The 12,375-nt window shown below is 32.2% G+C and overlaps 1 protein-coding gene across 5 annotated transcripts in view; it reads left to right on the forward strand.

Moving 5' to 3' along the window:
* The window catches only part of PTBP2 (polypyrimidine tract binding protein 2), an 81,120-nt gene that overhangs the window by 51,264 nt on the left and 17,481 nt on the right, over positions 1 to 12,375 (forward strand). For all 5 annotated transcript variants that reach the window (XM_065898204.1, XM_065898205.1, XM_065898206.1 and 2 more), the window contains one exon: positions 4,696 to 4,891. In XM_065898204.1, coding sequence (XP_065754276.1) covers positions 4,696 to 4,891 — 196 coding nt within the window. The remainder of the gene's footprint in view (positions 1 to 4,695; positions 4,892 to 12,375) is intronic.

Consider the following 12,375-nt stretch of genomic DNA (forward strand, 5'->3'; position numbering starts at 1 on the left):
ACAAATCAGCATACTTCTAGCTATAGTTTGTGTAGTGTCAGTGTTGATAATAAATTTGGACACAAAGTTCTCTTCATGCAGAGTGACTTGGGTTGCTAGTCCATGAACCACAGTTTGAGTAGCACTGATCTAAGCCATCATCTCTTAAATCTGTGTTTCATTGGTCTTCTGACAAAACTCACCACTTTGAGTTTTAAGAATGATCTCAAAGTCATATATCTTCCTTTCTCAGTGCCCTTCAGTGACTGATTTTTGTCCTAAATATAAAATCCTCCTTCCTTAACATAGCTTATAAAACTAAATCTTGCCTCTCCAGTATCATCTTCCACCTTTAACCATATTGGACTTCTTTAAATGCTTGCATGTTCTATATATTCTCTGATCTCATGGGCTTACAACTTGCTGTTCTGTTTGCTAAAACTGTTCTCTCCATCTCTTTATGCCCAACTCCTACCTCTCTTTCAAGTATCAGTTTAGAAGTCTCTTCTCAGAGAGGTCTTTTATAACCTTTCAACTAGATTGGATCCCTTCCTTTCTTAGTTCTCATCACTGCACATCAAACTTATAATTAGTTGTTAAGTGTCTGTATTATCTGTTGGACTGTAAGTTATATATGAGTGGGTATCATGTCTACTTTGTTCCCTGCTACATTTTTAGAACCTAGCACAGTGTATGGTGTATTACAGGTATTAGGGCTTTTTCAACCCATGTCACAACTTTCCCAGCATCTAGAGTGCTGTAGATCCTTCCGACCTTTCAACCATCCATGTACATCTCAGTGTATTATAAAATGAGTTGATTCTAAACTTTGTAATTCAGTTGCTGTATTTTTATGCTTGTTAAAACAGTAGAGATCATGTAAAATTTATAGGTAAGGAATAAGAATTTGGGAAGGGAATCTTAAGCCTGCTTCTCCACTTCTATAGTGATTGTTGTTCAAATGAATGAGAGAATGACAAAATATTGCTTACGCCCTGGGAATTCATTTAGCAGGCATAGTGTACCTTTAGGTTTGGGGGAAGAGAATTATAGTATTCTTTAAAGTATGGTCCAGAGCCCATTCTTATCAGACTGGTCCAGATACATTCTTATCATATAGATTGCTTACACAGAATGGGACTCTTAGGCCATTCTGAACTAACAGTTCTAATCTTTGGGGTTGGGAGCCCACTACTCTGTTTTGTCTTGAATGCCCTGGGAATCACTGCCATGTAAAGGCAGCTTGAGTGACAGAGCCAACCAAACTTTCCATATATTAGTTATGATCTTTGGCAATTATTTTCATTTAATTGGAATTCTTTCCCCCTAGCATTTTGCTTTATAAGAGAAGAGCAACTCGGAAAAAAACATTAACAGTGGAGTTTTATTAGTGAGGGTTGGAGGGGAAAAATGTAACTATCTCCTGAATTTGTCCTGAGGTTGGCTTTAAAAAGCTCTTAAGTCAACAGAAAAGATAATGTATATTGAGGGTTGACATTTAGGGTGGTAATCACAAGTCATTTTAACAATCATAATTGTCAAGTAAAAAGTAAATTGTTTTAACTGATCTTCACATTTATTAAAGAAAATGCCCTAATGCCTTTTTCAAAAATCTTGTTTATTGGCAAGCAGTGTATTGGGCAAAGATATCACTTAACTGTGGCTTTCTATCTAGTTTAGTTTCTATATTTTTGAGAAATAGAAGTAATCTCCTTTTTACCTTGACTTTTAAAAATTATTTGTTTTATACAACCCTGAAATTATAACACACATGGTAGAAAGTAGCTGTTTTTGTTTTTGTTATTAGAGACAGCTTTTCAAGTGTGTTATCTATCTCTATTAGGAATGTGTACAGTTGACACTGGACAGTGACATTGTGTCTTTTGGAAATCCTTTAATATGGTCACTCTGTTTTAATATGCAAGTGGATTGTTTCTCATTAATGATTCCTTCCAGGAGAGTGTATTTCATTAGTTTCATTGGTGGCTTTTCCTGTTTTTAATCCATATGCAATGTTTATTGTGTTGTTAACTATACATTATTTAACATCTTTACTGAGTTTATCATGTTTTTGCCATAAATCTTATACTTAGTATGAAAATACTTTTTCCTGATTGTTTTTGTGTACTCCAAACCTTCCCTTTGCATAGACACATTTGAGAGGCCTTTCTGCAAATTAACTTGAGCTTTTACTGTGAGAAATCTTTGCTCTAGCAAGATCACTGCAATCCCGATTGCTGAACACAGACTGACTTGTGTGCTGCCATTATTTCCTGGAATTTTGCAAACACACGAGCTTGAAGTGAGCTTGCATATCTAGTTTACTCATTTGTAGTCATCTTCCCTCAGCCAGCTATTGAAAGTGCCTGGATTTCTATTCTTGTGTATCCTCAGCTCTTGTTCCTCTCGTATGTTGCTAACAGGTAATTTTAATTTACATATTGTTTCCTCATTTCTCTAGCTTTTGTATCTTAGGTGTACTTGTGTGTCTTCCATCTACATAAAGATACTATTTTTTAATTAAAGGAAGAATGTCAAAGGCTTCTAGAGGGCTTTCTAGCAGTTAGCATATTCATAGTAGATATTTGGCAGTCAACCTCATTGAAAGAACTCAGCCCCAAAGAAACTCTGCTTATAGTGAAGTTAGTGATTTTGTGTCAGTACATTGCTTTTTGCATTAATTTAGATAATATGACCCAAAGCCAGGTCTTTTCTTACAAGATATCAGATTTTTTTGTATGATGTTATTGAAATAGTCACCTAAGAGTGAATTTTGCTCCTCATCTTTTGATGTTCATATATTGGGGAGAGATATAGATTCTATTACTTGGCTCAACATTTCCCCTATAGGAATGAGTAAAATAAGACCTATTTTCAATGCTTTGTGTGTCTTTACAGAAGAGTATTGAATTAATACTTACATTACTCTGGCTGAGAGAGTTGATACTTGGTTTTCATTCTCATATGATGATAGGTACATTGCCTAATTCAAATATAATTCAAATCCTGATGTGTATGTAGTCCCTTTAAGTGAGTTTTCATCGGTAATTATTGAAATTGGTGAACTTGGGTTGAATTGTGTTTTTAGGTTAGTTTTTAGCTTGGTAAATATATTCACATAAATCTTAACTTTTTTTGAATTTTATTTTATTTAGTTTTTTGTACAGCAGGTTCTTATTATCTGTTTTATACATATTAGTGTATACATGTCAATCCCAATCTCCCAATTCATCCCACCACCACCACCACCCCCAACACTTTCCCTCTTGGATAAATCTTAATTTTGTATATTAAAGGAACGGGTTTTCTTTTTTTAGAGTGGGAATATTTTAATTATAAGCTTTATATACATAAGGAGCTATTATAGAGGTTTACTTTTTTCATAACAGGGCACTCTTGATTATATTTTAGTCTGTTTCAGTTCCTTTCCTTCTTCAACAGTGTGACAATTAAAATATTCAGACTGAGGTAATACAAAAATTCTTTCAAACATCAAATGTGAAAAATATGTTGGTCTACTATTAATATAGGTCTGGTTTTACACACTTAATCTTGGTCTGCATAGATATCAGGCTTGATCTATTTATGTATTGTTATCAGAAGAATTGTTTTCATTTTTGAGGTGAATTATAGAGCTAAACATGTTCTTCATTTCTGGACTGTTATTTTATATAGTAAATGTTTATTCTTCTAATGAAAAATTAACAGTGTGTTCCCCTGTTCTCTAGTTCGTTCCAGGTTTCCATCCAGCTGGAGTAGCATTGGTGATTATATAGGAACAGAAAAAAACATAATAATCATAACAGCAGCACAGTCCTTTTATAATTCATATATTTTACATATGTGTGAAATATACATATGTGCTTTTACATATGTGATCTTTTATCTAATCCTCATAATAACCCTGCAAAGAAACATGGCAGCCATCGTCGTATCTGTTTTCCAGGTTCAGAAAGATTTTGAGATTCAGAAAGGTTAAATAACTTGTTCAAGATGACCTTTTCAACTCTAGAGGTGTACTCCTTCTATTCCAGAACTTTCCTGGGATGACATTGAATTTGCTTATTCAGCAAGTTATTCTGATTCAGGTTGAACAACCTAGGTTAAGGAAGATAATATTGGATTGGCCAAAATGTTTGTTGGGGTTTTCCTTAAGATGTTATGGAAAACCCAAATGAACTTATTGGCCAACCCAAGAGTTTTTGCTCATTTCATGGTAGTTGCTATTATGCATCATAGTGATATTTAGTTGTCTTGAGGCACCTCATTTAATGTGGCATCAAACAGAAGTTACCTTATACCTATACCAATTTTTATAAGTGTTACCATACAGCAAAAGATACGTGTATAATAAAATTAACTTTAAAGTATTGTGCAGACTATTATGGTACTACTTTGGCAGCACTGACTATATTTGTGACCCTTGTTAATTTTTTTAAATTAAAATATTTGCAGGTTTTAAAAATTAAAAGTATTAGCACATATGTTTAACTGGTTACATTTTAGATTTAGATAACACTTTTCTATTTAAAGAAGATAGTATTTGTGGAAACCAATATATATTGGTTGGAATAGTAAAGAACAGGGTATGGAATTTGATCCCTTTCCTGGTGACTTTTATGTGCAGTTTTTCATCGTTGAGTTTTATTGTCAAAGTCATACTTTTTCTAATTTTTATTTCTTAAGATTGCTGATATATTTTGTTCACTTTTACAGGCCCTAGATGGTCAGAATATTTATAATGCTTGCTGTACCCTAAGGATTGATTTTTCTAAACTTGTGAATTTGAATGTAAAATACAACAATGATAAAAGTAGGGATTATACTCGACCTGATCTTCCATCTGGGGATGGACAACCTGCATTGGACCCAGCTATTGCTGCAGCATTTGCCAAGGAGACATCTCTCTTAGGTATGATTTTTATTGTCTATACCACTTTTCTCCCATTTTGCCAAATGGGAAAGTGCCTGTTAAACTCCAGTAAGTATAATGAATCTCCCATTTTGGAATTTAAGAAATTATGTTAGGTTTCTCCCCGTATCAGGTAAGAAAGCATATGTATGCTGTTGGAAGAAAACCCTAAGTTCATAAGTATAATGAAAATTATATCAGTTATATTCTTTTTCACCACTCTCATCTTCTCTCCCAGAATAGAAGAGGAAAAGCTCTAATGAAGAAATACTGTTGAGTTCTTAATAAAATGTTTACACTTTAAATTGAAGTCATGCTGTCTAGGACCCCTTATGCATATTCTTTAGGGCCAGTCTAATTGTTTCAGTTTAGCACTGCACAGACAATGAAAAGTTAACAGATGCAACATATAATGGGAGTAGGTGTATAGAATTTTTTCAAAGCATATTATACTCTCTCTTTTAAACAATTTTAACTAGAAAGAATTTCATATAAAATTTATTTTGGTATTTATCAGTATTTGCATTTTGTCTTAATCATTGTATTTCACCTCATTCTACAATGGATTTGACCCACCTAATCAAAAACAAAACAAAACACAAATTTGCAACTAATAGTTGACAGAGTCAAGATGAAGAAAAAATAAAGGAAAATGTTATTTTGTAAGTAAAATAAGTGATTTATAATTTAAGATGAAATTTTACAGTTTTATTTGATGTATTCAGGAAATTCTTGGTTTCTGAAGTTTGTAAGATTATCATTAAATCAGTTGTTTCTATACATATGGAACCCAAGATTGATGAGTCACAAACTAGTTCTTACAGTTTAGTTTATGTTTATCAATTAAAAAAGAAAAAGCATTATAATGAAGTAATTTTTGGAAATAGATATTTACTTACTGTGAATATATAGCATGTGTTATCCATTTATAAATATGTAATATAAGTGATACATCTATGAACTGAGACACACTAATGCACAAGAGAAGCATTTGATATGTGAAATTAATTCTGGTAATTTTAGACAAAACTGACCCTTTATTCTAGTTGTCTAATACATCTAGCACAAGTCATAGCAGTTTATCATGACCATAATAGATTCTTTAGGTTGGTAACATTCTTTCTTGAGAGAATCCCTGTCACTGTGTGGGGCTAATTTAAGGCTTTATTCCCTCAACTTGGCTTGTAAGTAGATAATATTGACTATGGTGTACCATTTTTTAAAGTCAAGAGTGAGACAGTAATGAGTGATACATGGCCTTTGCTTGTAATTGTTACTGTGAATTCTTAAATTTTTTTAACTGATAGAAATTATTTTATAGAAAAGACAAAAATCAGCATTTACTGAATAGTTTCTATGTCATAGGCATTCTGCAAGTCATTAGCAGATACATTATTTAATCCTTAAAATAACCAAAGTAGAAGATGACAACAAGATTTTTTATAGTAGTTTCTAAGAAGTTTAAAATATTACATGCAAAAAAAAAAAAAATATTACATGCAACTCATTAAAGAAACAAGGGTAAAATACCAAGAAACTTCAGCTAGCGTCAAACATATGACCGTAGTAATCACTTTCTTGGACCCTAAAAGCTATGTGTGTTTGCTTATTTGGGTGTAGTTAGATGAGTTTGTATGTGTTTTTGATTCTGGGTGGAGTCATGGTTAGAGGGAATTCATCATCGTTTTCCTTGTAATCTCATGGCTTTGATGGAATTTTTTAAAAGTAATAATAAGTCTCATAAAAGATTATAAAGTTACACCATAACTAACTTCTGTCTTATTCAGTGCTTTTATCATTTTTCAAGTGTTCTACATTTTTGCATTAAAAGATTATGAGTAAAGTTGCTCAGTTCTTAGTAAATAAATTTGGTGTCTTCTTCAGCTCTGTCTTGAATATTTTAATATAATATGCTGGCATATCTCGTTTCATTGTGCTTCACAGATAATGTTTTGTTTTTGTTTTTTAAAAACAAATTGAAGGTTTGTGGCAACCCTGCATTGTCAGATGATGGTTAGCATTTTTTAGCAATAAAGTATTTTGTAATTAAGGTATATACATTTTTTTTAGACATAATGATGTTTACACACTTAATAGACTACAGTATACTGTAAACATAGCTTTTGTATGCACAGGAAAATGATAAAATTTGTGTGACTCACTTTATTGCAATACTTGCTTTATTGTGGTGGTCTGGAACCAAAGCTGCAATATCTCCAAGGTATGTCTGTATTTTTGTTTCTGTGCTCTGCCTGATAAGAACAAGGAAAATATTTTGTGGTGAAACTATGTGAATTCACCTTCCTTTACCAAACGACTTCATCGTTTACCTGTTTTAATGGTTTTACATCTTATAACTGGGTTTTTTTATTTTAAATGTCTGCAGATAGTTTTTGAAAATGGGTGAGTTATAAGTTTTAAAAATCAAATAATGGAATTTATAATTAATGAGATAACTTATATTTTGATTTTTTTCTTATTTTCTATGTAAATACATATTTGTACAAAATTAAAATCACACTGTTTTATTTGAATTATTCTACTGAGAATTTTTTTGAAAATTGATAATTAGCTTTATAACATTCTAGTGGATATATAATACTTTTGGAAGTATGTTGGACATTTAGTCTACTTTCATACTTTTCATTAGTATAAATGGTGCTGTGACAAACACCTGTACATAACTTTTTTGTCTCTTATTTACTTAGACTAGATTCCTAGAACTAGAATCATTGGGTCAAAGAAAATGTTAAAGCCTTCTGAATCTTGTTGCAGATTTCTTTCTAGAATGGTGATATTAATTTAAACTAACATGAATTGTATATGAGGCTGGCTGTTGTACTTTTTCCTCTACCAGCTTATTATGTTATTATTTTATGAACTAGTTTATAATTTTTCATTGCTTATTAGGTACTTACAAGTCTCTGAATTGGTTGTCTGGATTCTTTCTATTAGGATGTACAAAACGTAAAATGTATATTAAGGGTATTATGTTCATATTTGGTATGAACTAAGCATTCAACTTTATACTTATATTTTAGACTGGCTAGTTACGGAAAAATATTTTAAAATAATTCATCACAATCCAAACGTTTCCATTTACAGGACATTAAGGTGGCTTTTTTTTACCCCCCACACCTTTGGTGGGTACCGTTATCTTTATGAGGAACCACTTACTGTTTTGCTTTTTAAAGTAGTCATCAAACACTCTTAATAGTGACATACACTGTTATGTTAGTGAGGTCATGCCTTCTGGAATGGTGACTAAATTTTTTTCTCTGTTTATTTGCTTCTAGTGATATTTAGTAAGTCAGGTGACTTCAGAGTACAACAAACTAATATTGATAGGATCCACTTCCTGCTTGAGTCTTCCTCAAACAGTACTTGTGCAAAATGAAATAATTGCTCGGTATCCTTTTATTTCAAAGATTCTGTAAGAACACAGATACTAGGTGATAATTCTTTTCTGCTAAATATTTAGGGGGATTCACTTTACTTTGTATGATTTTTATATTATATCTAAGCACTTGACTAAATTTAATTAATTTGGAATCCGTATTATAAATTTTAATTGGTTTATTTTACACAGTAATTTTTTAAGACTAGCATTCTCGGCTTCTTTTTTTTCGTGCTAGGGACCACAGTGTCTCCAAAAATGTGATTTATTCAAGAATGGAGACTGAGGGCTTTTTAATTAGTTAGAAATCTGACATTTAAATATGTAATCACAAACTTGGCAGACTATTAGTTATTCACATATTCTACATCAGAGAACAAGGTGATCAAAAATCCTTGAGATTATAAATTGAGATGTCATTATAATGATTTTATCATGTTTAAGAAGTGTAGTTAATTTATTAGGGGGTGGTCACTTTTAGAAAAACTGCTAGAAGTAATTTTTCATGATCATGTTGTCTACATTTTAAAAATTAATGCAGATAATATGTACAAAGAATACTTTAGAGCCTTCTGTGTATTTTGAGTTAATAAGTAGCAGCCGTTCTCATCATATGGTTTTAACAGAAAAGCAAAGCAAACTTTGTATAGGATATCTTTTGAGGTGAAAATAGTTGATAATTGAGAACAGATATAACCACCATTTATTCATAAGGGTAAATATGTAGTTCTTATAGATCAGTTTTTCTCAAACTTTCCTGCACATCAAAATTACCAGGCCTTACCCTAGACTGAGAATCCCTAATGATTAGTGGGTTTCTAATTTTTTAAGATTCCAAGATGTAGTGGGAGTTGAGAATTACTGCTATAGGGGAAAGTTTGTAATTTTTTAGGTGCTTTATTTTAGTTTTTTAGCAAAGTTATTAGTGTTCTCATAAAAACATACTTTATACCTATTGAGCCAGTATTCTGATACTTTCCTTTATTCATGCCATGTAAATCTGTCTTGGTATCGGTACAATTCCACTGATACTGTTTAGCTGTTAAATTGAATTTGGTTTTCTTTTCTATGTGTTTATGATGCATAAAATTAACAAGTAAACTTGTTTTTAAAATATTTTTTAAAACTTACTTTAAACTTAATATTTTAAAATTTATTTTTAAATGACTTCTGAAAGCTTTTGTTTTTGTTACTTTTGAATAAGTGATTTACATGGTTTTTTTTTTAAGTTTTTATTATCAGAGACTTCAGTTATCATATCCATTATCTCAATTCACTTGTTCCCACACTTGTTTTATCTGTTCATTTTTTCTGTTGTATTTTGAGGCAAATCCTTAACATCAAGTCATCTCAAACATTACCATAATTTCTCTAAAATAATGACATTTTCTTACCAAGCATACCTGATCAAAATTGATTAAAACCTGATTATCATACCTATCAAAATTGATGATGATTTCTTAATGTTGCTGAATACCCAGTCAATCTTGCATTTCCCCAGTTGTCTCAAAAAATGTTTTTTAAGCACTGATTTGTTCAGAATAGGATCTTCTCAGGGGCCACACATGGCATTTGGTAATTATGTCTCCTGAATGTCTATTACTCTGTTGAAGTCCTCTCCCTCTGCCCCAACTCTCAGTTCCATTGACTTATTGTGGAAACCTAGTTATATTCTTTAAGAAAATGCCACAATCTGGATTGGTCTGGCTATTTATTTCCTTATAGTGTCATCTTTTTATTTTTTTTTTAAGATCACGTGTTCTTGTGTATTCATATTTATTTATTCATTTTTAAAAAATATTTATTTGGCTGTGTCGAGTCTTAGTTGTGGCCTGCGGGCTCTAAGTTCCCTGACCAGGGATCAAACCCAGGCCCCCTGCATTGGGAGCACAGAGTCTTAACCACTTTCTGTCTTTAAAATGTCTCTTTTAAAGAGGGAGTTGCAAGAGCTGGGGTAGACTTGTTCATTTTAAAATTTGGATTACATTTTTACTTGTGAATCATGAATTAACTTGAAGCAATAAGCTTTAAAGAATTTATTTAACTCCAAGTACATTTTATATAATATTTGAATTAATATGTTTTAACTCTGAAAATTTTTTTGTCTTCTCAGCAAAGGAAATAGTTGGTGGTAATTGCATACTTCATACTTTGGAGGTATAGTGGGCCATAAACATTAGGAGAAATACAGTATTACATCAGTTCATATTTACTTATTTACCAGCCTTCTCAAATGGAACAAGCTTACAACTGTAGGACTAAAATGTTATTCATAGGCTGCTTTTTAACTATCCAGGGTACACATTTTCATTCAGAGTTCTTAATGGTTGATTTTATAGTCCTAAACTGATTTGTTATGGTCATCCATTCTATTGTTCTCAGCTATAGCTTTAAGAAATTTCTTTTATTAATCCTACGTTTACCTCCTCCTTTTCCATGATACCCTGTCACACATTTGAAAACCTTATATTTATCCTGGTGTTCATATTTTTAAAGCTAAACAGCTAAACAACAGAAATTGATTCAGTGGTAATCAACTTCAGCCTTTGGATGTAGAAGACAGATTTAAATTAAATCATACTGTAGATTTAATCTTGTAAAATTTTTAAGAGTTGACAGTTATGTATGTGGTATGGCTAAGACAAAGTAAAGCCTTCTAAAGTATATTACTGCTACCTCTGCAATTAGTAGAAGAAACACTATGCATTTGTGACCATAGTATAAAATGTGCCTCTATCTGAAGGAGGTAAAAGTTATGCAGGAACTTTTCAGTCTCTAAAGATGCACCAAGAAAGCAATAGATACATACAGGAAATTTTAGTGTTTTTTTTTTTTTTTTCTGAGCTCCTCCTAACTTCATATTTCTCTTCCTTTTAATTTCTATATTTTTTCTTTTTCCTGTTAATCTTGATTTTAATTTAAAAATGGTATTCTGTCTCTGAATCTACCTCTCCTTTTTGCCCCACTTTCTGAATTTTTCTTACCCTCCTTAATTGCTGTGAGCTTTTCACATTCCTAGAAGGATTCTACCTCACCTCAGTGGCATCCTGCTTTATTCATTAATTGCATTTTTCAGCAGTCATTTTAGCACTGTGCTGGGTACTGTAGGGGCTCAGAAAAATTACAAGGTTTCTGTGCTTGTAATCTTGTTTATACTCTGGTGGAGGCAGCATACGCCTGAATATCTCTAATGTGAGGCAAACTGAAATATATAATAGAGTTTAATGTAGTATTAGAGCATAATGAAGTGAGTAATTTATCATCCAAAGGAGAAAGTGGAAGGGCTTTATGGGCCAAAGGCATTTGATTTGGATAAGAATAAAGGATTTAAAAAACACAGCATGAGAAATTGATGAAGAATATGTCATGCATGTTTAGGAAGTGACAAGTATTCAGTTGTGAATGAGGCATAGGGTAATTGGGAAAACATGAGAGGCAGTGATGTTAGAAAGAACTAGTTTGAGAGAAGATCTTAGAACTGATGCTATCCCAAGGAGTATACTGGAGACTATTAGTCTAAGTAAGGTAAAATTGTGAATCTAAACTAGGGACAGAAGTGAGAATGGAAAGAAAGAAACATGGGAAAAATTAAATGTAAAAGTAATAGGACTTGGCACCTTACAATATGATGACTCATGAATAATTAAACTTGTGGAGGAGTCCACCTAGATTCAGCCTAGGACTTAGGCAGGAGTTCTGTGGGGTTGAGAATTTGAAAGGCCAGAGGAGTGTTGTTTTGGTTTAGAGAGATCAGATTAGTAGTTGCCAGACACAGGGCTTGGGGGTGGGGAGAAATTGGATAAAGGTGGTCAACAGGTACAAACTTCCAGTTATAAGATAAATAAGTACTAGGGATGTAATGTAACATGGTACATATAACGACCACTGCTCTATGTTATATAAGAAGGTTGTTAGGAGAGTAAATCCTAAGAGTTCTCATCACAAGGAGAAAAAATTTTTTTCCTATTTCTTTAATGTTGTATCTGTATGAGATGATGGATGTTCACTAAACTTATTGTGATAATCATCTCATGGTGTATGTAAGTCAAATCATTATGCTGTACACCTTAAATTTATACAGTGCTGT

This window comes from Phocoena phocoena, chromosome 1 (assembly GCF_963924675.1).
Source record: "Phocoena phocoena chromosome 1, mPhoPho1.1, whole genome shotgun sequence".
NCBI classification, from domain to species: domain Eukaryota; kingdom Metazoa; phylum Chordata; class Mammalia; order Artiodactyla; family Phocoenidae; genus Phocoena; species Phocoena phocoena.